General features: G+C 42.2%; 1 protein-coding gene across 1 annotated transcript in view; it reads left to right on the forward strand.

The window, feature by feature from the left end:
• The first annotated feature begins 16,590 nt into the window (after window positions 1-16,590).
• The window catches only part of TMCC3 (transmembrane and coiled-coil domain family 3), an 82,067-nt gene continuing 75,326 nt past the window's right edge, over window positions 16,591-23,331 (forward strand). The window contains exon 1 of the mRNA XM_003405264.3: window positions 16,591-16,760. Within this exon, the coding sequence (XP_003405312.1) occupies window positions 16,683-16,760 (78 nt within the window). The 5' untranslated portion in view covers window positions 16,591-16,682. The remainder of the gene's footprint in view (window positions 16,761-23,331) is intronic.

Consider the following 23,331-nt stretch of genomic DNA (forward strand, 5'->3'; position numbering starts at 1 on the left):
AAGGGAGAAGGAGAATCAAGATCAACAACAGCCCAAGTCTCATTCCCGTGAGGCAGAGGTCAGATATGCCTCCACCCTCCACCATCTGTCCCTCCCACAGCACTCTCCTCTGCTAGGTTCTATAATTTGTTGCAGTGGCCACAGAGAACTCACAGACCATAGTAAGGATCATGGGGCTTATTAGGAAAGTAATAGGTTATAATTCAGGGTCAGGAAATATTCAGAATATAGCTCTTCAGTTAGGACAGCCGCTTCTCAGCCATGCTCTTAGGGAGGTCTCTCTCTGGCCCTTGGCCCCTTGGCCTGGCCTCTGTCCTCCTTGGGCAAGTGTTACAAAGCTCTTTAGCTCTGCCAGTACGTGCCCGGGGGCACCCCACTCCACCAGGAAGCTTCCACCTGAAGGAACTCACCTCTCTTGGTTTGTGAGTCAACACACACATCTCGCCATCTCCTGCTGGTTTCCTGGTTCTGCTGCCTATACTGCCGCTATTTCTCTGCTACTGCTTCTTGCTGTCTCTGGTGTTATAACTCTCCCTCTCTGTCCTGGTTCTGATGCTTCTGCTACCTGTCTCTGCCTTCTGAGTTAGAGCTCCTTTTTATCTCTCTCTCTCAATGTCTCCTTTTAAGCCTAGTAGGATGGCAGAAGTGACCAATTCTTTCATTAGGGTTCCATACACCTTATTTGTATGGTCCCACCCCCACAAGGGTGCTATGCACCTTATTTGCAATATTAGCAAGCTATCCAATCCCCTTGGTGGTCCACAAGCACCTCATTTGTACCTCATTTGCACAGTACCACCCAGTCATTTGGTAGGAGTTACAAAGGCTATGGCTGTTGTTAGGTGCTGTCGAGTTGGTTCTGACTCATAGCAACCCTGTGTATAACAGAACAAAACACTCCCTGGTCCTGTGCCATCCTCACAATCATTGCTGTTTGAGCCCATTGTGGCAGCCACTGTGTCAGTTTATCTCATTGAGTGTCTTCCTCTTTTTTCCTGACCCTCTACCAAACATGGTATCCTTCTCCAGGGACTGGTCCCTCCTGATAACATGTCCAAAGTATGTCTCACCATCCTCACTTCCAAGGAGCATTCCAGCTGTACTTCTTTCAAGACAGATTTGTTCCTTCTTTTGGCAGTCCATGGTATATTCAAAGGGCCATTTTAAGTAATTCAGTGCACCTCAGGCCACCCCCTGGCATTTCCAGCCAGTGGCCCTTTCAAACTTAAAGGATTAACTTCCCCCTCCCAATCGTTTTTCCATTCCAAAACAGGCATTAGCAATTAGTCATTCAGTAAGACAAAGAGTCCTATGGGTGAGGTTACTCAGGTACCAACCATTCAGGTCTCCTGCAGGTATCTATCTAATCTGGTCAGGATCTCCAAAAGTTCATCTCTTCTTCACCCTTGATGACCTCTGATAAAATTTAACTGAGATAGTTCCCATGCTCTGTGCCTCACAAGGTATCAGCATAGTAAAACCTTTAAGGGTCTTTGGGTTCAGCCACTGTACTCCATGCCAGCAGTGCCTTCCCTCAGTCCACTCTTTCACACTTATAGCTTCTACAGTTAGAGTTTTTACCATCACAATTAACCCTGTTAACAGTCAACACTCACAGCTGAATCATATGCTGTCAACATCTTAACCCACACTCTCTTGCCCCGACCTATCAGAAAAAGAGGAATCTATTCAGTGAGAATCTTCCCTTGTCCCCCTCATTTTGAGTCTAAGGATACCCACAAAAGCGTGTAAGCCAGCCACTTCATGCCTTTATCTTCCCCTGTTTTCGATAGCCAGTGTTTAAATTGCCCGTCGCTATCAAACCAGTACTCTAAAGAGACAAGCATATTCATTGGTGCAGAGTCTGTTCCACTTGAAACTTTGAGCATCTGTATCCTTAAGCAAAGTCCAGTCCAGAGGAAGCCCTCAAATTGCAACATCCTACACCAGCTCACAATGTCAAACATCTTTCTCTTCAGTTGGTCAAGTTCTGGTCAGCTTATCCCTAGCCCCTGCAGATTAGGTCAACAAGCACCACCCATAGGCACAAGAGTCCATACGACTCCCTGCACTTCATGCCAGCCAGTGTTCTCTCTCCCTCTCTTATTCCAAGCCTCCATGGCACAGGTCAGTGAGTGCCAGTGGAGCATGTCCAGACTCAGTCCGTCTTTTCATTGCTGCATCTCCCCTACTTCTACTCGAGTGGATCCAGGTGGTCACCACAAGCAAGCATACCAGGCTGTCTAGTCACCGACTGACTGCCTTTAACTTCCAGTCCTAAGACCAAAACCAAACCTGTTGCCGTTCAGTCCAACTTATAGTGACCCTACAGGACAGAGTAGAACTGCCTCATAGGGTTTCCGACGAGCAGCTGGTAGATTCAAACTGCCAGCCTTTTCGTTAGCAGCCAAAACTCTTAAACACTATGCCACCAGGGCTTCAGTCCTAGAAGGGGATTTTTCTGACAGGCACTGACCTTTCCTGCCTCACAGCACTCAAAGGCAAACTATCTGTTCAAAATTCAAAACCAAAACAGTCATTTATTTTTTTCTGCAAGCTCTTTCTTTACATGCAAATTCCAGGTGGGGCTCAAGTCTTTTACCTAAGCTTCCACTCCATACTTGGATCCCTGGTGGGGAGTGGTTAAGCATTTGGCTGCAAACCAAAAGGTCAGCAATTTAAATCCACCAGCTGCTCCTTGGAAACTATGGGGCAGCTCTACTCTGACCTAGAGGGTCACTATGAGTCAGAATCCAATTAAGTATTGGCTGAAGGCGGAGTTTACATGCTCTATTATCTGTAATACCCAATATTCATTTCTGTCATACATTTAGATCTGTTTTATAACACTAGGTAGCAGAAACATTCAATATTCATAGTACATTTCAGAAAAGCAGTTAAACCTTTTTAAACATTCTAATTTCATCTTCTCCACACCTTGGCTATCTTCCTATTCATATGCATATGGCCTTGGGCCTCTGGTTGGGTTGAGCCAGTAGACCCTGGCCCCCTATCAATCATCTCCTTTATTTGGCCTGGTTTTTGCCCCCCAGGCCATCCCAGATGCAGCCTTTCTCCCCTCAGCTGTAGCATAACATCTCTTACTTTCCTTTCAGTCATTACAAGTAACAATAAGCAAAGTAACCACCTAGGAATCAAAAGTTTCACTTCCCACACCCCTTGGTTCTTTCTCCTCCGAAGTCCCAGGTTTCCAAGAGTCTGGAACTATTGAAACAATCCCTGCTTCTGACACCAACTATAAAAATGGTGAGGCAGAGGTGTCCTCTGACCTCCTCTAACTTCGCAAGGGGAAAGGAGAATCAAGATCAGTATCAGCAGCCCAAGGCTGATTTCATGAGGTCAGACATGCCTCCACGTTCCAGCATTTTTACCAATTCTGCCACTGTCTGCCCCTCCCATGGCACTCTCTTCTTCTCTGTTACCCATTGTCATTGCTGTTAAGTCGATTACGACTCATAGCAACCTTATAGGACAGAATAGAACTGCTCCATAGCATTCCCAAGAAGCAGCTGGTGGATTCGAACTGCAGACCTTTTGGTTAGTTGCCAAGATTTGTTGCAGTGGCCACAGAGGACTCACAGACCATACTCAGGATTATGGGGTTTACTAGGGAAATGTAACAGGTTACAATTCAGGATCAGGAAATAGGATATAGTTCTTCAATTAGGACAGCCTCTTCTCAGCCACGCTCGCACGCAGGCCTCTCTCTGGCCCTCAACCCCTCCGCCTGGTCTCTGCCCTGCTTGGGCAAGTGTTACAAAGTTCTTTAGCTCTGCCAGTATGTGTCTGGGGGTACCCCACTCCACCAGGAAGCCTCAGCCTGAAGGCTGTCGGCTCTCTTGCTCCATAGGTCAGCATACCTACCACGCTATCTCCTGCCAGTCTCCTGGTTCTGCTGTCTCTGCTGCTGCTTCTCGCTGCCTCTGGTGTTACAGCTCTTCTCCTCTCTCCTGGTTCTGCTGCCTCTGCTGCCTCTTTCTGTCTTATGAGTTACAGCTCCTCTCTCTGTTTCCCTTTAAGCCTAACAGGATGACAGAACTGACCAGTTCCCTCATTACTGTTCCATATACCTTATTTGCATGGTCCCACCCCCACAAGGGTGCCGTGTACCTTATTTACATTATTAGCAAGCTATCCAATCCCTTTGATGGTCCACAAGCACCTCATGTGCATAGTCCCACCCACTCATTGGGTGGAAATTACAAAAAACTATGGCTAGAAGGGCTATATTAAGTAATTCACTGCACCGCACTCAGGGAGGCTCTCTTTGTATGGTGACAAGGATTTCCATCACAGCAGGAGTCTTATAATCTATCAACTTAGCAATGCCCACTGAAAGGGCACAGTTCTTTCCAGCAAAAGTCTCAGGGATGACTCTGGGTTTAACTGGGTCGTGAGCTTATCTCTGCATGAGTCACAATGACTCTGATGGCCAAGGCAATATCACATGCGTCTCTTTGGATAGAGGGGTGGTGAGTGGTCAACCTTGCCTAAACCACCTGTGTTGAGAGTGGGGATAGGTTGGGTCCACAAAGAAAAAATCAGGCACTATTTCCAGCATAAGGGGCTGGATGCTGGACCAGCAAAAACACCAAATATGGACCACAAAAGTTCAGTGTAATCCTACCTCTTTTCTGAAAGCTTTTTCATCATTCTAAACCTTAAACTATTACAGTTCAAATAATCTGTTCCACTTCTTTAATGCTTACCATTTGCTACCTTGCTGTGCTTCTTACACTTTCAAAGTAGATTCTTATTTCACGCCTAGGTTTTTTACCTGTGTGTTCTTTGTTGTTCCAACTGCATTTGTTACTTTTTTTTGCAGAGAGAGGCTTTTGGGGGTGTCATAAGAGGCAGAGAAAATTCTTACCTTGACAGGAGAAACTCACTCTCTTTCTCTCGAGGACTGATAAAACCCTAGGGGTTGCCTCTAAAGGAAGGGACATGGTCTGTTTTCCCCTTGAGTGCTACTTCCCAAAAGGAGCTCCAAATGGTCATGAGTGCTGCTTGTTTTCTTTCTTTTCTGGGGAACTTGCTCCTGCTTTTGTGCTATTTAATTTCTGTAAAAAAATATTTTGTATGAGTTCCCAGCAGAACAGCTTTTAGGCAAGTAGCTTATAAACTAAATCTAAATGATCTAAAAAAGAGCATCCTCTGTTAATTGGAATTTAAGCAAGCCTAATAAAATTTTAATTCATCCTTCTCACTCGGGGTCAGCATTTCCAGGACGGAGCTCTAAGGAACACCAAGACAGCAATAGAAATGGGAAGTAGGTATCCGCTGATACACCGACCAAAGGCCAGCCTTGGTTTTTCAGGGGTCTTACTTAGCTTTATGGAAATCTCGGTAGCTCAGTGGTTAAATGCTACAGCTGCTGACCAAAAGGTCAGCAATTTGAATCCACCAGGTGCTCCTTGGAAACTGCCCTACTCTGTCCTATAGGGTCGCCATGAGTCGGAATTGACTTGGCGGCAATGGGTTTGATTCGGGTTTTTTGTTCACTTAGATTTGGTAGCAAATTTGTCCCCTCTAAAGTTATGCACCCCATGCATCTGTCAGTTTGTCGTACTGTGGGGGCTTGTGTGTTGCTGTGATGCTGGAAGCTATGCCACCAGTATTCAAATACCAGCAGGATCACCCATGATAGACAGGTTTCAGCTGAGCTTCCAGATTAAGATAGACTAGGAAGAAGGACCCGGTAATCTACTCCTGAAAAGAATTAGCCAGTGAAAGCCTTATGAACAGCAGCGGAACATTATCTGATATAGTGCTGGGAGATGAGCCCTTCAGGTTGGAAGGCACTCAAAATATGTCCGGGGGAGAGCTGCCTCCTCAAAGTACAATTGACCTTAAAGACATGGATGGAGTCAAGCTTTCAGTACCTTCATTTGCTGATGTGGCATGACTCAAAATGAGAAGAAACAGCTGCAAACACCCATGAATAATCGGAACCAGGAATGTACAAAGTATGAATGTAGGAAAATTAGAAATAGTCAAAAATGAAATGGAATGCATAAAGATTGATATCTTGGGCATTAGTGACCTGACATGGACTGGTCCTGGTCATTTTGAATCAGATATTCATATCATCTACTATGCTGGGAACAACAATTTGAAGACGAATGGCGTTGCATTCACCGTTAAAAAGAACATTGCAAGATCTATCCTGAAGTAGAACACTGTCAGTGATAGAATAATATCCATACACCTACAAGGAAAACCAGTAACTGCTACTATTATTCAAATTTACGTACCAACCAGGCCGAAGATGAAGAAATTGAAGGTCTTTATCAACTTCTGCAGTCTGAAATTGATCGAACGTGCCATCAAGATGCACTGGTAACTACTGGTGATTGAAATGCGAAATTTGAAAACAAAGAAGGATCAATAGTTGGAAAATACGGCCTTGGTGACAGAAACAGTGCCGGAGAGCAATTGATAGAATTTTGGAAGACCAGTGACTTCTTCATTGCAAATACCTTTTTTCACCAACATAAATAGCAACTGTACACATGGACCTCGCCATATGGAATACACAGGAATCAAATCAAATACATCTGTGGAAGTAGACGATGGAAAAGCTCAATATCATCAGTCAGAACAAGGCCAGGGGCAGACTGCAGATCAGACCATCAATTACTCATATCCAAGTTCAAATTTAAACTGAAGAAAATTAGTCCTCACAGCTGGACCCATAAGCGACATCATAATAAAACAGAGAAAAGATTGAGGTTGTCAAGAATTTCATTTTACTTGGATCCACAATCAACATCCATGGAATCAGGAGTCAAGAAATCAAAAGACACCTTGCAATAGGCAAATCAGCTGCAAAAGACCTCTTTAAAGTATTGAAAAGCAAAGATGTCACCTTGAGGACTAAGGTGCGCCTGACCGAAGCCATGGTGTTTTCATTCGCCTCATATGTATGCAAAAGCTGGATGATGAATAAGGAAGACTGAAGAATTGATGCCTTTGAATTGTGGTGTTGACAAAGAATATTGAATATACCATAATCTGCCAAAAGAACGAACAAATCTGTCTAGGAAGAAGTACAGCCGGAATGCTCCTTAGAAGCAAGAGCAACGAGACTACGTCTCACATACTTTGTACATGTTATCGGGAGAGATTAGTCCCTGGAGAAGGAAAACATGCTTGGTAAAGTGGAGGGGCACTGAAAAAGAGGACGACCCTCAAGGAGATGGATTGACGCAGTGGCTGCAGCAGTGGACTCAAGCATAGCAACAATTGTGAGGATGACGCAGGACCTGGCAGTGTTTCGCTTTTTTGTGCACGGGGTCGCTATCTCGACAGCACCTAACAACAACAAAGTTATGGATGTGCATACACACACACACTTGAGTAGTATCTTTTATAGCTCCCTGAGTAGCTCATGGAAACCATGGTGGCATAGTGGTTAAGTCCTATGGCAGTTGGAATCTAACAGAGGCTCATTGGAAACTCTGTGGGGCAGTTTTACTCTGTGAGTCAGAATTGACTTGATGGCAGTGGGTTTTGTTTTTTGTTTTTTGAAGTGACTCATAAAAATAATTGAGTATCAGGTCAACTAGGGGGAAGACTAAGAGATGGAGTCTCAGAGGTTTTCAGAATTGAACTTTGAAAGGTTGACACAATGTTTTTCTTTTTCCTTCCATCTTCTTTTTTTATTATTATTTTTTATTGAGCTTTAGATGAGAATTTACAGAACAAACTAGTTTCTCATCAAACAGTACACACATTGTTGTATGACATTGGTTAACAACCCCATGACATGTCAACACTCTCCCTTCTTAACCCTGGGTTCCCTATTACCAGCTTTCCTGTTCCCTCCTACTTTCCAGTCCCCACCCCAGGGCTGGTGCACCCCTTTAGTCTTGTTTTGTTCCATGGGCCTGTTCAATCTTTGGCTGAAGGGTGAACCTCAAGAGTAGCTTCATTACTGAGCTGAAAGAGTAGGGACCATACTCTCAGGGTTTCTCCAGTCTCTGTCAGACCAGCAAGTCTGGTCTTTCATTTTGAGTTAGAATTTTGTTCTACATTTTTCTGCAGCTCTGTCCGGGACCCTCTATTGTGATCCCTATCACAGCAGTCAGTGGTGGCGGCCGGGTACCATCTCGTTGTACTGGACTCAGTCTGGTGGAGGCCATGTAGATGTGGTCCATTAGTCCTTTGGACTAATCTTTCCCTTGTGTCCTTAGTTTTCTTCATTATTCCTTGCTCCCGAAGGGGTGAGACCAGGACCAGTGGAGTATCCTAGGAGGCTGCTACACCAAAGTAGAATGTGGAACATTTTCTTTATAAACTCTGTTATGCCAGTTGAGCTAGATGTTCCCTGAGACCATGGTCCCCACAGCCCTCAGCCCAGCAATTTAGTCCCTGAGGGAGTTTGGGTGTGTCTGTGGAGCTACCATGGCCCTGCCTTTCACAGGCTATGCTGGCTTTCCCAGTATTGTGTACTGTCTTACCCTTCACCAAAGTTACCGCTTATCTATTGTCTATTAAAGGTTTTTCCATCCCCACCCCTCCCCACCTTTGTAACCATCAAAGATTGTTTCTTTTTGTATGTAAACCTTTTCGTGAGTTTTTACAGTAGTGGTCTCATACAATATTTGTCCTTTTGTGATTGACTTATTTCACTCAGCATAATGTCCCCCAGATGCATCCATGTTATGAGATGCTTCACAGATTCATCATTGTTCTTTAGCATTGCATAATACTCCATTGTGTGTATGTACCACAGTTTGTTTATCCATTCATCTGTTGATGGGCATCTAGGTTGTTTCCATCTTTTTGTTATGGTGAACAATGCTGCAGTGAACATGAGTGTAGATATATCTATTCACGTGACAACTCTTATTTTTCTAGGACATATCCCTAGGAGTGGGATTGCTGGATTATATGATATTTCTATTTCTAGCTTTCTAAGGAAGCGCCATATCATTTTCCAAAATGGTTGTATCATTTTGCGTTCCCACCAGCAGTGCATAAGAGTTCTGATCTCCCTGCAGCCTCTCCCGACATTTGTTATTTTCCATTTTATTGATTTGTGCCAGTAATGTAGGGGTGAGATGGTATCTCATTGTGGTTTTGATTTGCATTTCTCTGATGGCTAGAGATTGTGAGTGTTTCCTCATGTGTCTGTTAGCCACTTGAAAGTCTTCTTTGGTGAAGTGTCTGTTCATTTCCTTTGCCCATTTTTTAATTGGATTATTTGTCTTTTTGTTGTAGAGGTGTTGGATTTTCTTGTAGGTTTTAGAAATTAGACCTTTGTCTAATTTGTAATAGCCAAAAATTTTCCCTCAGTCTGTAGCTTCTGTTTTTACTCCTTTGGTGAAGTCTTTTGATGAGCATAAGTGTTTAATTTTTAGAAGATCCCAGTTATCTAGCTTATGATCTGGAGCTTTTGTGTTGTTGGTTGTGATTTGTATCCTGTTAATGACGCTCCTTGGAAACTCTATGGGACAGTTCTACTCTGTCCTACAGGGTCACTATGAGTCAGAATCGACTGAACAGCACTGGGTTTTTTGTTTTTTTAATGCCATTTATTAGGGACTCTAGCATTGATCCTGTTTTTTCTTCTGTTAACTTATGGATTTACATCTGGGTTCTCAATTCTGTTCCATCGGTCAATATATCTGTCGTTGTACCAGTGCCAGGTTGTTTTGACTACCGTAGCTGTATAGTAGGTTCTGAGATCAGGTAGTGCAAGTCCTCTTACTTTATTCTTTTTCAGTAGTGCTTTACTTATCTGGGGCCTCTTCCCTTTCCATATAAAGTTAATGATAAGTTTTTCCATCTCTTTAAAGAATGTTGTTGGTATTTGGATCGGTATTGCATTGTATTTGTAAAACGTTTTGGGCAGAATTGTCATTTTCACAATGTTGAATCTACCTATCCATGAGCATAGTATGTTTTTCCATTTATGTAGATCTCTCGTAGTAGTGTTTTGTAGTTTTCTTTGTATAGGCCGTTTACATCCCTGGTTAGATTTATTCCCACGTATTTTATTTTTTTAGGGACTATTATAAATGGTATTGTTTTCTCGATTTCCTTTTCATCTTTCTCTTTATTGGTGTATAGGAATCCCACTGATTTTTGTATGTTGATCTTATACCCTGTTACTCTGCTGAATCTTTTCTATTAGTTCCAGTAGTTTTCTGGTGGAGTCTTTTGGATTTTCTAAGTATACGATCATATCATCTGCAAATAGGGACAGTGTAACTTCTTCATTACGAATTTGGATGCCCTTTATTTATTTTTCTTGCCTTATTGCTCTATCTAGGACTTCCAGAACAATGCTAAATAGGAATGGTGATAAAGGGCATCCTTGTCTCATTCCTGTTCTCAGGGGGAATGTTTTCAGCTGCTATCCATTGAGAATGATGTTGGCCATTGGTTTTGCATAGATGCCCTTTAATTTTGAGAAATTTCCCTTCTATACATGTTTTATTGAGTGTTTTTATCAGGAATCGGTGTTGGACTTTGTTGAATGCCTTTTCTGCATCACTTGAGATGATCACGTGATTCTTTGCTTTGCTTTTATTTATGTGGTGGATTACATTGATTGATTTTCTAATGTTGAACCATCCTTGCATACCATCCTTGCATACCTGGTATGAAATCTTACTTGGTCATGGTGTATTATTATTTTTTTTTTATATGATGCTGAATTCTATTGGCTAGGATTTTGTTGGTAATTTTTACATCTATATTCATGAGAGATATTGGTCTGAAATTTTCTTTTTTTGTGGTGTCTTTGCCTGATTTTCGTATCAGGCTTATGCTGGCTTCATAGAATGAATTCAGAAGTATCACTTCCTTTTCTGTGTTCTGAAATAGTTTGAGTAGTACTGGTGTAAGCTCTTCTCTGAATGTTTGGTAGAATTCTCTAGTGAAGCCATCTAGGCCAGGGCTTTTTTTGGTTGGGAGTTTGTTTTTTTGTTTTTTTTTTTTTTTTTAATGACCTTTTCAGTCTCTTCTCTTGTTATGGGTCTGTTCAGATTTTCAACGTCATTTTGTGTTAGTTTGGGTAGGTAGTGTGTTTCTAGAAATTTGTCCATTTCCTCTAGGTTTTCAAATTTGTTGGAGGATAGTTTTTATAATACTCTGTTATGGTCCTTTTTTATTTCACTTAGGTCTGTTGTAATGTCTCCCATTTCATTTCTTATTTGGGTTATTTGTGTTCTCTCCTGTTTTGTCAATTTGGCCAGTGGTTTGTTGATTTCGTTGATCCTTTCAAAGAACCAACTTTTGGTTTTGCCAATCCTTTCTATCGTTTTTCGGTTCTCTATTTAATTTATTTCTGCTCTGGTCTTTAGTTATTTCCTTTTTTCTCATGGCTATGGGCTTCTTTTGCTGTTCTCTTCCCATTTATTTGAGTTGTGTAACTAATGTTTTGATTTTGTCCCTTTCTTCTTTTTTGATGTGTGCATCTAATGCTATTAATTGACCTCTGAGAGCTTCCTTTGCTGTGTCCCAAAGGTTTAGGTATGATGTGTTTTCATTTTCATTTGATTCTAGGAACTTTTTGATTCCATCTTTGATTTCTTCTATTATCCAGTGGTTTTTAACCAGGGTGTTATTCAGTTGCCATGTAATTATTTTTTTTCCTTGCTCTTCCTGTTGTTAATTTCTACTTTGATGGCATTGTGGTCAGAGAAGATCCTTTGTATTATCTCAATGTTTTGGATTTTTTTGAGGATTGCCCTGTGGCTTAAGATGTGGTCTATTCTGGAGAACGTTCCATGTGCTTTAGAAAAGAATGTGTACTTTGCAGCTGTTGGATGGAGTGTTCTATATATGTCTATGAGGTCAAGCTGCCTGATAGTGCTCTTTAGCTCATCTGTTTCTTTGCTGAGTTTCTTTCTCGATGTTCTGTCCTTTATTGAGAGTGGTATGTTGAAATCTCCTACTGTTATTGTGGAACTGTCGATTTCTGTTTTCGGTGCTGCTAGAGTTTGTTTTATATATTTTGGAGCCTTCTCATTGGGTGCGTAGATGTTTATTATGGTTAAGTCTTCATGAGAGATCATCCCTTTAATCATTATATAGTGCCCTTCTTTGTCTTTTATGGTGGATTTTGTTTTAAAGCCTATCTTATCTGAGATTAGTATTGCCACTCCTGCTCTTTTTTGATGGTTATTTGCTTGATATATTTTTTCCATTGTTTTAATAAATTTACATCTGTGTTTCTAAGGTGTGTCTCTTGTAGACAGCATATTGATGAATCCTGTTTTTTTATCCATTCGGTCACTCTGTGTCTCTTTATGGGTGCGTTTAGACCATTTACATTCAGTGTAATTATTGATCAGTGTGAGTTTATTGCTGTCATTTTGTAATGCTTTTTTTTTTGTGTGGTGCTAACATTTTCTTTGTTCCTCTTACTCTCCTGTACTGAGTTTCTTTTGTTTGTGGATTTCTTTTGTTTTTATTGAGACTTTATGTTTTTCTTCTTTATTTTGATGAGTAGGTTTGTTAACTTTCTTTGTGGTTACATTGAAATTTACCCTTATTTTCCTAGGTTTGAACTAGTCTATGATTACTTGGTATCACCTTGCCTTCCTCTCCATTAGAAAGTTGTATACCTATACCATTTATTCCCTCTTTTATTGTCCTGATGTTGTTGTCATTTACAGATTAATCTCTCTGGTTCCCTGTTGTAATTGTTTTGGTTTTGAATAGTCCTTGAAAATTCATTTCCTAAGTTGGTATCTGGCTGGTACAATCTTTCCTATCTTTCCTCACTCTCTGTCCTCTGTCAGCTTCTTATTCCATCCTGGTGCTTGGCTGAGCTCTTTATCTCTTCATTTGACACTTCAGGTTCCAGGAATGATGTTTGTCTCTCTTTTTACTTAGTTTTTCGGGTCTGCTGTAGAGGTTCGGCGTAGAGCTTGTGTTCATGGTGCCGTGTCGGCTGGGAGACACAATGTTTTAAATTAATAATAAAAGGCTATCTTGCATTTATATCAAGCATTATACTTATAAAAGTGCTACTATGTGTATTTATTTGAGAAGGCCCTCCTACTGGTGACTTAAATTTCAGTATTAAGGACACCATCATCACGTCTATCCCTTGAGCCTTTGTTGCCTTTAAACTTTTAAAGTATTATGAAATTGTGTGTGTGTGCATGTGCATGTGTATGAATAAATACATATCCAGTGTACCAAGAGTTAGCTTTCTTAAACAGAGCAGTATTTATGATGAAGCCCTCTGGACCTCTCTCCTATTGAATTCTTCTTTATCCCCCTACCAGAGATAAACACTCCTGGAATTTGTGTTATCATGCTCTTGTTTTTCTTAAACAGTTTTAGTATATATCTTTGTATATATCTTTTTTAAAAAGTTGGGCTTTTTCCTTTTCGCATTTTTTAAAATTTTGCATGAATGAATAAAATTATGCCAAATGTAATTTTCTGTGGCTTGCTTTGTTTTTGTTTCTCAATATTGTTTGTAAAATTTATCCATATTGATTTCTTTTTTATCTCTAGTTCACTCTGTGACTTATCTTTTCACTTTATTATTGTTTCTTTTCATGAGTAGAAGTTTTAAAATTTTAATGTTTTATGGTTTATGCTTTTTGTGATCTGCTTTTTATGATGTGCAGTCATAATGATATTCTCTCATTTTCTTCTGACATTTTAAGTGGTGCCTTTTTTCTCCTTGATCTTTAATCTGTCCAGTATTGATTTTAACATATGCCATGAGATAAGGATTTAGTTTTTTTTCCCCATATTGAAAAACAGATCATGTCATTGCTTTGCTCAAATTCTCCCAGTCTTTCCATCTTCCTCAGGAAGTATTTAAAATGGCCTAAAAGCCCTGTGTCATGGGTTGAATTATGTCCCCCCCAAAAAAGTGTGTATCTGTTGGGCTGCACCATGATTCCGGTATTGTGTGATTTTCCTATATGTTGTAAACCCTGCTTCAGTGATGTTAATGAGGGAGAATGGACAGCAGTTGTGTTAGTGAGGCAGGACTCAAGCTACAGGATTGGATTGCGTCTTGAGGCAATCTCTTGAGATATAAAAGACAGGAACATGCAGAGAGACAGGTGGCTTCGTACCGCAAAGAAAGCAGCACCAGGAGCAGAGTGTGTGTTTTGAACCTGGGGTCCCTGCACCTGAGAAGCTCCTCCACCAGTGGGAGATTGAGAACAAAGACCTTCCTCTAGAGACAGCCTGCCCCTGGAGCTGACGCACTGAATTTGGACTTTTAGCCTACTTTACTGTGAAAAAATAAATTTCTCTTTGTTAAAGCCATCCACTTGTGGTATTTCTGTTACAGCAGCACTAGATGCCTAAGACACCCTGTATGATCTGGCCTTGACACTTCTCTGACCACATCTTCTACTGTCCTTGCAGCAAACACTGGCCTCCTCACTTTTCCTTGGACACTCCCATTTGATGTTCCTTCTGTTTGAAATTTTCGGGTATCTGCATGTCTAGCTCCCTCGCTTCTCAGGTCTGTGATCAGATGTCACCTGTAAGAGAGGCTTTCTCTGGCCATCCTGTCTAAAATCTTACACACACACCCCAACATTTGATATATCTCTTCTCTGCTTTGGAAAAACTTACTGAAAAACTGTCTGGGTCTGGTGGTAGTTGCGTGTGCATTGGGGGTGTGTTATTTTTAAACTATTGATTCAATTTCTTTGGTGGTTTTAGAACTACACAGATCTTTGTACTTCTTCTTTAAGTTTGGCCTTGTTATTTTATTTAAAAAGAAGAAAGATCCCCCCCCCCAGAATTTTTTTTTTAATTTTACCTTTTGGATACTTAATGTGTATTTTACAATAGAAACATTCAAAAGTTTAAAATGTGGAAAATAAATCTCTCACCCTTGCCTTCTAGCTACCTACTTCCCCTCCCCTGGCACCAGTTTCTTCTCTATCTTCTTAGTTTCTTGTTTATCATCCAGAAATATACTGTGCACATATAAGCATGTACATAAATTGTTTTTACATAAATGGTGAAATACCATATACATTATTCTGCACATTTCTTTTTTCACGTAGCCACGTATTAGAGATATTTCCATAGCCATACATAGAAAGCTGCGTCATTCCATTACCAGCAACCAATTGCCGATGAGTCAACTCCAACTCATGGTGACCCCGTGTGTGCCAGAGTAGAACTGTGCTCAGTCAGGTTTCCGATGGCTGATTTTTGGAAATAGATCGCCTGGCCTTTCTTCTGAGGTGCCTCTGGGTAGACTCAAACCTCTAACCTTTTGGTTAGCAGCCAAGCACATTAACCATTTGTACCACCCAGAGCATTCCATTCTGTTAAAGTTGTCTAATATTCCATTGGATGATGTACCGTAGTTTATTTAACCAGCCTCTTTCTGAAAGACATTTAGGTTGTTCCCAATCTTAGCAATAGCCCCCTAATGAGTGTCCCTCACCCATCTTCAATCAATCAGTGCTTCATACTACTGTCAGATAAACCCTCTGCCTAAATTTCCGTTCTGATGTTGTCTTTTCCTTGCTCAAAAACTTCCAGCAACGGCCCGATACCAATAGCCCTGAAAGTAGAGCCCTGCACCACATGCTCTTCACCCACTTTTTCAGTCATGTCCTTCTGTTCCTCGTGTCCTTCTGTTCCCAAAGACACTCACTAAACTGACTACTACTCTGTTTTTATGCTCAATGTTTTTCTTCAACCTGCACTACCCTCCTCCAACCCTTTGAAGAGGAGGAGCAAATTCCTCCCTCCCTCTAGGCTTGTCACAACTCACTCTAGCTTCTGGCTGGAACAGCTGTGCTTTAAATATTTCAACTCAGTCACCCACTAGCACACCCGACATAGCAAGACGAGGTGTTCTGAATTCTGGTTTAGGCAACTTATATCTAATTGTTCTCTAATCACACCTTTGTCATCTAGACTCCAAACGAAAAGATATGGTCGTTACTTTGAAGTAATTTACAAGGAAATGTAAAATGGGATATATGTGTGTGTGTGTGCGTTTAAGGGTTTTTGGTGTGTGTGTGTACATATATATATATGTAATTTACAAGGAAATGTAAAATGGGATATGTGTGTGTGCGTGTGTGTACATATATATATATGTAATTTACAAGGAAATGTAAAATGGGATATGTGTGTGTGCGTGTGTGTAAGGGTTTTTGGTGTGTGTGTGTGTATATATATATATATATATATATATTTTAAGTCTCTGATCCCTAGCTTAGGGCCTGGCACCTGGTAGATCCTCAGTAAGTGCATGTTGAATAAAAAATAACATAAAAGGAGGCATTTAAGACAAGCCTCGAAATCTTGCGATTAAAGCCATTTTTTATTATAAACATACAAATAATATATACTGTAGGTGTCTCTCATCTTTTGAAGAAAAAGAGGGCATTGTAGGAGGGAGAAGAATCAAGTTTCAGCCAGAGGCAGAGAAATTACACCTGGAGAAGGGTCTTGGCAAGGGAGAGGCGGGAAGAGGGGAAGAGGGCGGAGACTCTTGCATTCCTGCCCCGCCCTTTCCACCACCCCGAGGCGTCGGTGGCGGCGGCGGCGCAGGGCGGCCGCGCGGGTGGCAGCAACAGCTGCAGCAGCCCGCGCCGCCCCTCGGCCGCGGCTCCCGGGGCGAGTCCGAGCACGGCCGGCGGTTCGCGGCACGGTGTCCCCGGGAGACGGGAAAGTTCCAGCTCAGCGCCGCGATGCCGGGCAGCGACACGGCGCTCACCGTGGACAGGACCTACTCGGACCCAGGCAGGCACCTCCGCTGCAAGAGCCGGGTGAGAGCCGCGGGGAGGCGTGTGGTGGGGGCGCCGAGCCCCTCGGGCAGCGCGCGCTGGGAGCCAGGCCGGGCGGTGCTTTGGCTCCGGCGTTTACTCTCGATGGCCGCATTGCCCTGCCTGCCTCGCTCATCTGCCTCCTGGGTTTTTCGCTTCCGCACTCTGGAGGGTTGGGAAGGGGACGTCGGACCCCCGCTTGCGGCCAGGATGGAGACCTCAGGTCTGCCGCCGGGATGGAGTATAAAGTCCGGACTGCCCCTCCTGCGCCCACCGTTCCCCTGTCCACGAGCGCCTGTCGGGGACGCCCGGGTCTCCCCGACGGTCCGCGCCCTGTGCTGCGCTCGGTCGCCCCCTATGCCAAGGAGAGCCCTCCGCGCGGCGCCTGGACTTGTGGGGATCCCTCCAAGTCACGACCTCCCGACCCCGTTTTCGGGCTCGGGGTACGTGGCCCCAGCCCGCGCTCTGTGCGCGGCCGGAACGCAGAGGGGCGCGGCTGGATCGGCTTCCTCATCTCCCAAGGCGGCTGCTCCTGGCTCTGCCCAAGTGCAAAGTCAGTCTTCGCGCTGCCTCTCCGGAGTTTCTAACCGTGCAAAACAGGCGCACTCTTCATTGTTTGCAGTGTAATTTGCTGTTGCTGATTTTGGCTGTGGGTGAAAATAGCTCTTCTGTGCTTGCCGCAGAGACGAGCCATCTATTGCTTCCAAATAACAGCGGAGGCCGCAAGCTGAGCGCTTGTTTCTCCGGGGAGTGGAAGCCTCCGCCTTTCTTGGGGAATACCTTTGCCCTCCTGGGCTGTTTCATCGTCAAGCCTGGACGCGAGATTGGGTACTCCGTTCCTCCCTTGGCTGATTGAGTGCCGTTTAAAACAGCACCTCCTCCACTCTGACATCTTTTCTCCCAAGAGATAAAATATATATATATATATATATTGTTTTTTTTGCTCCGCAATCCGCTCGCTTGTCCAAGATCTCGATGTTTGGGTGTCAGCTTCCCTGTATAAAGTCCACAAAGGTAGAGCGGTGCTCAGATTCCGGCCTGTCACCTCCGAGATCGAAAGCCCCACCGGAGGGATACAGTAGTAGCAGTGGTGTCAGAAACGTGGCATGGCCCCTTGTGCAGGACTTGGGTAGTCAATAATATTTTCAAGAAGTAATCGCTTGCCCAAAGTAAAGTAACTGGTTCCGGGTATATATTTGCCTGCTTTTCTTTTTAGCATCTATTAATCAATGTAATAGAATAACGTAAAATTTTATAGTTTAAAAGTTTTGTTATATTTGATTGCACCCACCCTACTCTTCCACCCTCTAAAGCAAGGCTTTTGTTTCTGTGCTTTAAAAACAAGTGTCATAGCAAAACATCGATAAAAGATCTTAGGTTACCTACAGTTACAAGTTTCTAGAAGGATGACTGGTAGTTAACGCAGTTAACTATGCATCAAAAGTGAAGATCTTTTTTTAATGCATTTGTAATTGAGGGCGGGGTAATATTGAAGTTGACAGAAGAAATTTCAGACTTGAGAAGAGTGTGGAAGCTGGGATTCTCCTGTCACAACTGTGCTGATTCTTGTGTAAATAACAGGGTTAGAAATCCTCGATGGCTCACTGAGAGCTCTTTTCAGTAATCTGGCAAAACTCATGAAACTTGCCAAAACTCACTCTTCTAACCTATAAAATGGTGGTGATAAAGTTTGTACCACAACTACGTAGATGGAAAGTGACAAAGCAGTCTTGTAACAGAACTGCAGACTTAGTTTGTCAATGCCATTGTTCCGTTTCTGAGCCTGTCATTGTTGTTAAAGTACCACAACCTTATGTGAAAGGGGTTTCTTTAATTCATTAAAATTCTTACGGATGTTACACATACCACATTGCCTTACTAGCTTGGAAAGACCCCATTTTTTCAATAGCCTGTGTATTAAAACTGAGTTAGACATTATTAAAAAAAAAATTGCCATAGAGTCAATTCCGACTCATAGTGACCCTATAGGACAGAGTAGAACTGCCCCTGTAGGGTTTCTAAGGCTGTAAATCTTCACGGAAGCAGACTGCCACCTCTTTATCTCCCTCGGAGCAGCTCGTGGTTTGACCTGCCGACTGTTCAGTTGGGAGCTGAGTGCTTTAACCACTACTCCACCAGGGCTCCTGTTAGACATTATGTGTATTGATTATTCTAGATTAACTTATTGGGCAAATGAAATCTAGTGAGGACTAAAAGAAATCAGACTAAGGAAAGCTAGAATTTTAATAGACCATGATCATAAATTCTACAGGAGTGTTGTTGGACTCCTTGAGATCCCAGTTAAGACTTGTTGGCTGTCTGTTGTGAGGATTTTTATCATTGAGCCAGTGAGGAATAGGGAGAACAAGTGAAAATTTTGTAAACTCATAAGAACTTTCCTTTCTGCTAACCAAAAGAACAGCAGTCCGAATCCACCAAGCTTTCCTTGGTGGATTTACATAAGAACTTTTCTTATGTAAACTCCTAAGAACTTTAATGAGCTCACAATCATCAAACCATCAGGTGGGCTGATGTAATTCTGAATCTGTTCTTCAGGCTGCAGTAAGCATGCTGTAATGAAAGGAAAGCAGCCACAACAGTCATTTCCCTGTGCAGGAAGCATGCATCCCATTAGTTGATTCTAGCTCCTGTTTTGTGGAACTCACTTAGATGTAGCACGTCCAGACTTATTTTCTGAACATACTGAAATACATTGAGCTGTGTTAGGACTTAATTCCTTGATGTCACTCTCTTTTGGGGAATAAACTATCACTAGTGTAAGATTTTAAATGAACTTTTTTTTTGGTGGAATCATTTGGTAAATTAGCTCCCTTGAAAATGCATGAAAGAATTGATCTACTTTTCAGGGATATGAAGGAAGAAGCCTAGACTCTTGAGTTTGAGTTCTTGGTTACTGAATGGTCATTTTCTGAGTTCAAAATTGATACCTTGTTGAGATAACAGGGAACATACGCGTCTCTCTTGCTGGGATTGTTTAAGCCTTTGAGACTGAAATAATAATGAGGCAGTGTACTATTTTAAGATTGCAGAAGCCTATTTTTACAGCCAGGTGGACTAACCTAGATTCCACCCCCTCTCCCCCCATGAAAATGAAGTGTAACTCACTAAGCTGACAAGGCAAGATCATTTACGTTTTTAACCTTAAACTTGTAAAACTCAGAAATTTTGCCTGTTACCATGATGCACATAATATCCCTCTACTTCAAAAGAATGAGTATACATAATTAGAATCCTACTTTTTTTTCTTGCCCTAGATAGTTAATGCCTATCATCTTTTTAAGAATACAGGCAGTCTGCTTTCTATACAGTGGTTTTTATTAATCGCTTTTGTGTGAATAAAATTTTTGTTAGTTGGTTCTAATTTTAAATGTTTTGGAATGCCACCCTAGGCCAGTTGGGTGTAGAGGTGAATGGCTGGAGCTCTGGAGTCAGACTGACCTGAATTGTATCCTGGCTGTTTGCATTTCCCAACTAGGTGACCACTAGGGCAAGGTCCTAACCTTTTTGAGCCTCCGTTTCCCATCTGTAAAGGAGATGATAATAGTCCATACTTCCTGGGAGTGATTGTGGGTCTTAAATAAGAGAACATGGTTGAAAAAAAAAAATGGTCGCATGTGCCATTAAGAGTTTTTACCCACATGTAAAGTGAGTACTTTCTTTCTGTTGGCGGCACCACTAATTAGACCTGCTAGTCATTTTGCAGAAACTCTGGTGGCATAGTGGTTAAGAGTTACGTCTGCTAACCAAAAGATCAGCAGTCCGAATCCACCAAGCTTTCCTTTGAAAGAGGCAGTTTTACTATGTCCTATAGGGTAAAAAAAAAAAAAAAAATTATTTTTTTTTTTATAGGGTCACTATGAGTCAGAGTTGACTCGACGGCAGTGGGTTTTTCAGTGGGTTTTTAGTCATCTTGAGTGCCTACCATGCTCCCACCTCTGTAATCTATCAGCAATGCCATTGGGTCTTTTTTTTATTTTTCTCTGGAATTGGTTCATTCCTCCTGTGAGGAGGTTCATGAATCTCCCACCTTAGCTTAGCCACTTGAGACCTCACCAGGCAATAACTGCTACACTAGCTCCTCATTGTTCTGTGATTTCACCTTCTATTCCATCCTGCCTCCAAGGACCAGATTATTCTGCCTACGGAACAACTTTCATTAGACTGCCCTAGAAAACAGATCTTTCACTAGTGCTGCTTATTACTGGTGTGACCTTGGACCCTATAACCATTCTAAGCCTCAGTTTCCTCTTCTACATCATAGGGGTGTTGTGAGGAATAAATACAGTAATGTCTATAAAATGCTTAACTCAATGCCAGCGGCATAGTAAGAACTTAATAGATGGTAGCCATTCGCGTTTATTTCTGTACCTAAGAAGGATTCATAAGCTTAAAAATGGAAAGACCGCTAATTTTGTGAAAAGTATAGAGCATTTTCTAGCGCTTTGTACCTAGCTCCATATGTTCCTCATCACATTGTTTACCTGTCTGTTATAAACTATTGATGCTTGCACTTGGAGGACAAGATGCTTCATTCATTCAACAAATACTTACTGAGCACCTTCTATGTGCCATCTGCAATTCTGGGCTTCAGAAATACAATGGTGAATGAAACATACAGTGTGGTCTCTCTAGAAGCTTAATATCCAGTGAGTGTTTCTCATTTATGCTTGTGGTCAGGCAAGACCCTTCGTTTTTACAGAAGGAAATGAAGATAACAAGTAGGGAAAAAAAAAAAAAAAAACTTGTGTCAGGTCTGAATGCCACCTGTAGTGCTCATTAAGTGTTCCGTGAGTTGGAAATAGATTCCAAATTGGGTAATGAATAATGACCGAAGCCATTCACGGATGTGATGTTGCGGCCCTTCTCACAGTGGATCTGGCCGGGCAGTGATGTAATAAAATGATGGTGACATGCTTACTCCCAAAGCAGGAACTAGGCTGAGTGGAAACGGACTTCCATGGTGCCAGACACTGACAGTGATGCAATAAACTGAGGAGTTTGCGAGTACACTTTTAATCAGTGATTTATTTTGTTCTAAAGAGTTAATTAAAGGGACTGTGAACAATGGGGAGTGTGTCTCAAGCCAGATTTTTCTTAAATTCAGGATAGATGGGTTGATGTGGTGTGTTTTTGAGCTATGCTTTGCTACAGGCTCACCACTTCTCCCTTAAGAGGAGAACAAATTGCCAGCCACAGCAGCACAGCCGCTTGTCACATCCACTGTAGAACACCAAGACAGCTGCCACCAACTTGGATTGCAGGATGCGTTTTGCTTGAGACTCACTGTCTGAAATTTCCAGGACTGCTCTTTAGGTCAGAAATCAACCTGATCCTGCTAGATGAAAATTGCCAACATCTTGACTTAGAGGAGGCTGCAGCTTTCAGTCCTGCTGTTTCTTAATTGTGTTTTTGTGTTTTGAGTGGAGGAGGGTTGGTGAGAAGAGAAGGAAGAGAACCATGAATCACTGCACTGTGAATCAGAATGAGAACTTTTCATTCCCTATAAAAGGAACATCAGGGTATATTATCTGTGCATAATCCAGCAACTCCATCGATTTAGGGGGGATGCTGCTTGAGGAAAAACATGGTATATTTGTTTGTTATTCCACTGTTAGGAGGCAAAAAGAACATAAATGAAAAGAAGAATGTAGTAACAATGATAACAGCCAGTGTGTACTGATTTCCCTTACCATACACAAGTTACAATATGAAGCGCTTCAAATACACTGTATTCTTAATCCTCATAGTATCCTGTTTATGGTTTCATTTACAGATGCAGCTGAGGCCAACAGGTTAAGTAATCTGTTTAAGGTCTTGTGGTTGTCAGTGAATAAATGGTATAGCTAGGATTTGAACCCGGATCTGTCCACTCCAGAGCTTGCGTTCTGAACCACTTCTCCATCTCCTCAGTGAATACTGGAGAGCTGTAGTCTTACTAAACCTGTTGAAGGCTTGGGGATCAATGTATACAGCTTCTGCAGGTCACCTACCGGAACTGTGTGCTCTAGATTCTGATGACACAGCACTTTGCCCGTCCTTTGCACATAGCCGTATATACCCAGTGAACAGCTGATGAGCAAACGATGTAGAGTGATTTTAAGAACTTTTTCTGCTGCTTGAGATATAAGAAATTTTCCAGTAGTTTGGGAGGTCTCAAAGGCTGTTAAACAAGCTCATGATTTAAGAACATCATTAAAGAACTATTTTCTACCTGGTATTTGGTGCCCGGAAGATGAGCAGTTGGCAAGCATGATGAGGGTGGTTCTTCCTTGTGACCATAGAGTTTGAGATGTCCTGCAGGCATGTTTCTCCTCAGTAGACCTCATGACTGGCCTGTTTGTATACATATTCTGTTCTCATGGGCCACTTGACCAGTCACCTGGTGATCTTTCTGTGAAGTCCCTCATGATAGAAAATCACTCCTTTGTCTTCCCCCTTAGCACATGACACAATGGGGGAGTAAGCTGGAGTGGTTAAGAGTGCCTGTTGTGGAGTTGTCAGCCTCAGCTGACTCTCCATGGTGTTCTCGCAGGCAAGTTACCAACCTTGTAAC

This window comes from Loxodonta africana, chromosome 4, assembly GCF_030014295.1.
Source record: "Loxodonta africana isolate mLoxAfr1 chromosome 4, mLoxAfr1.hap2, whole genome shotgun sequence".
NCBI lineage: Eukaryota > Metazoa > Chordata > Mammalia > Proboscidea > Elephantidae > Loxodonta > Loxodonta africana.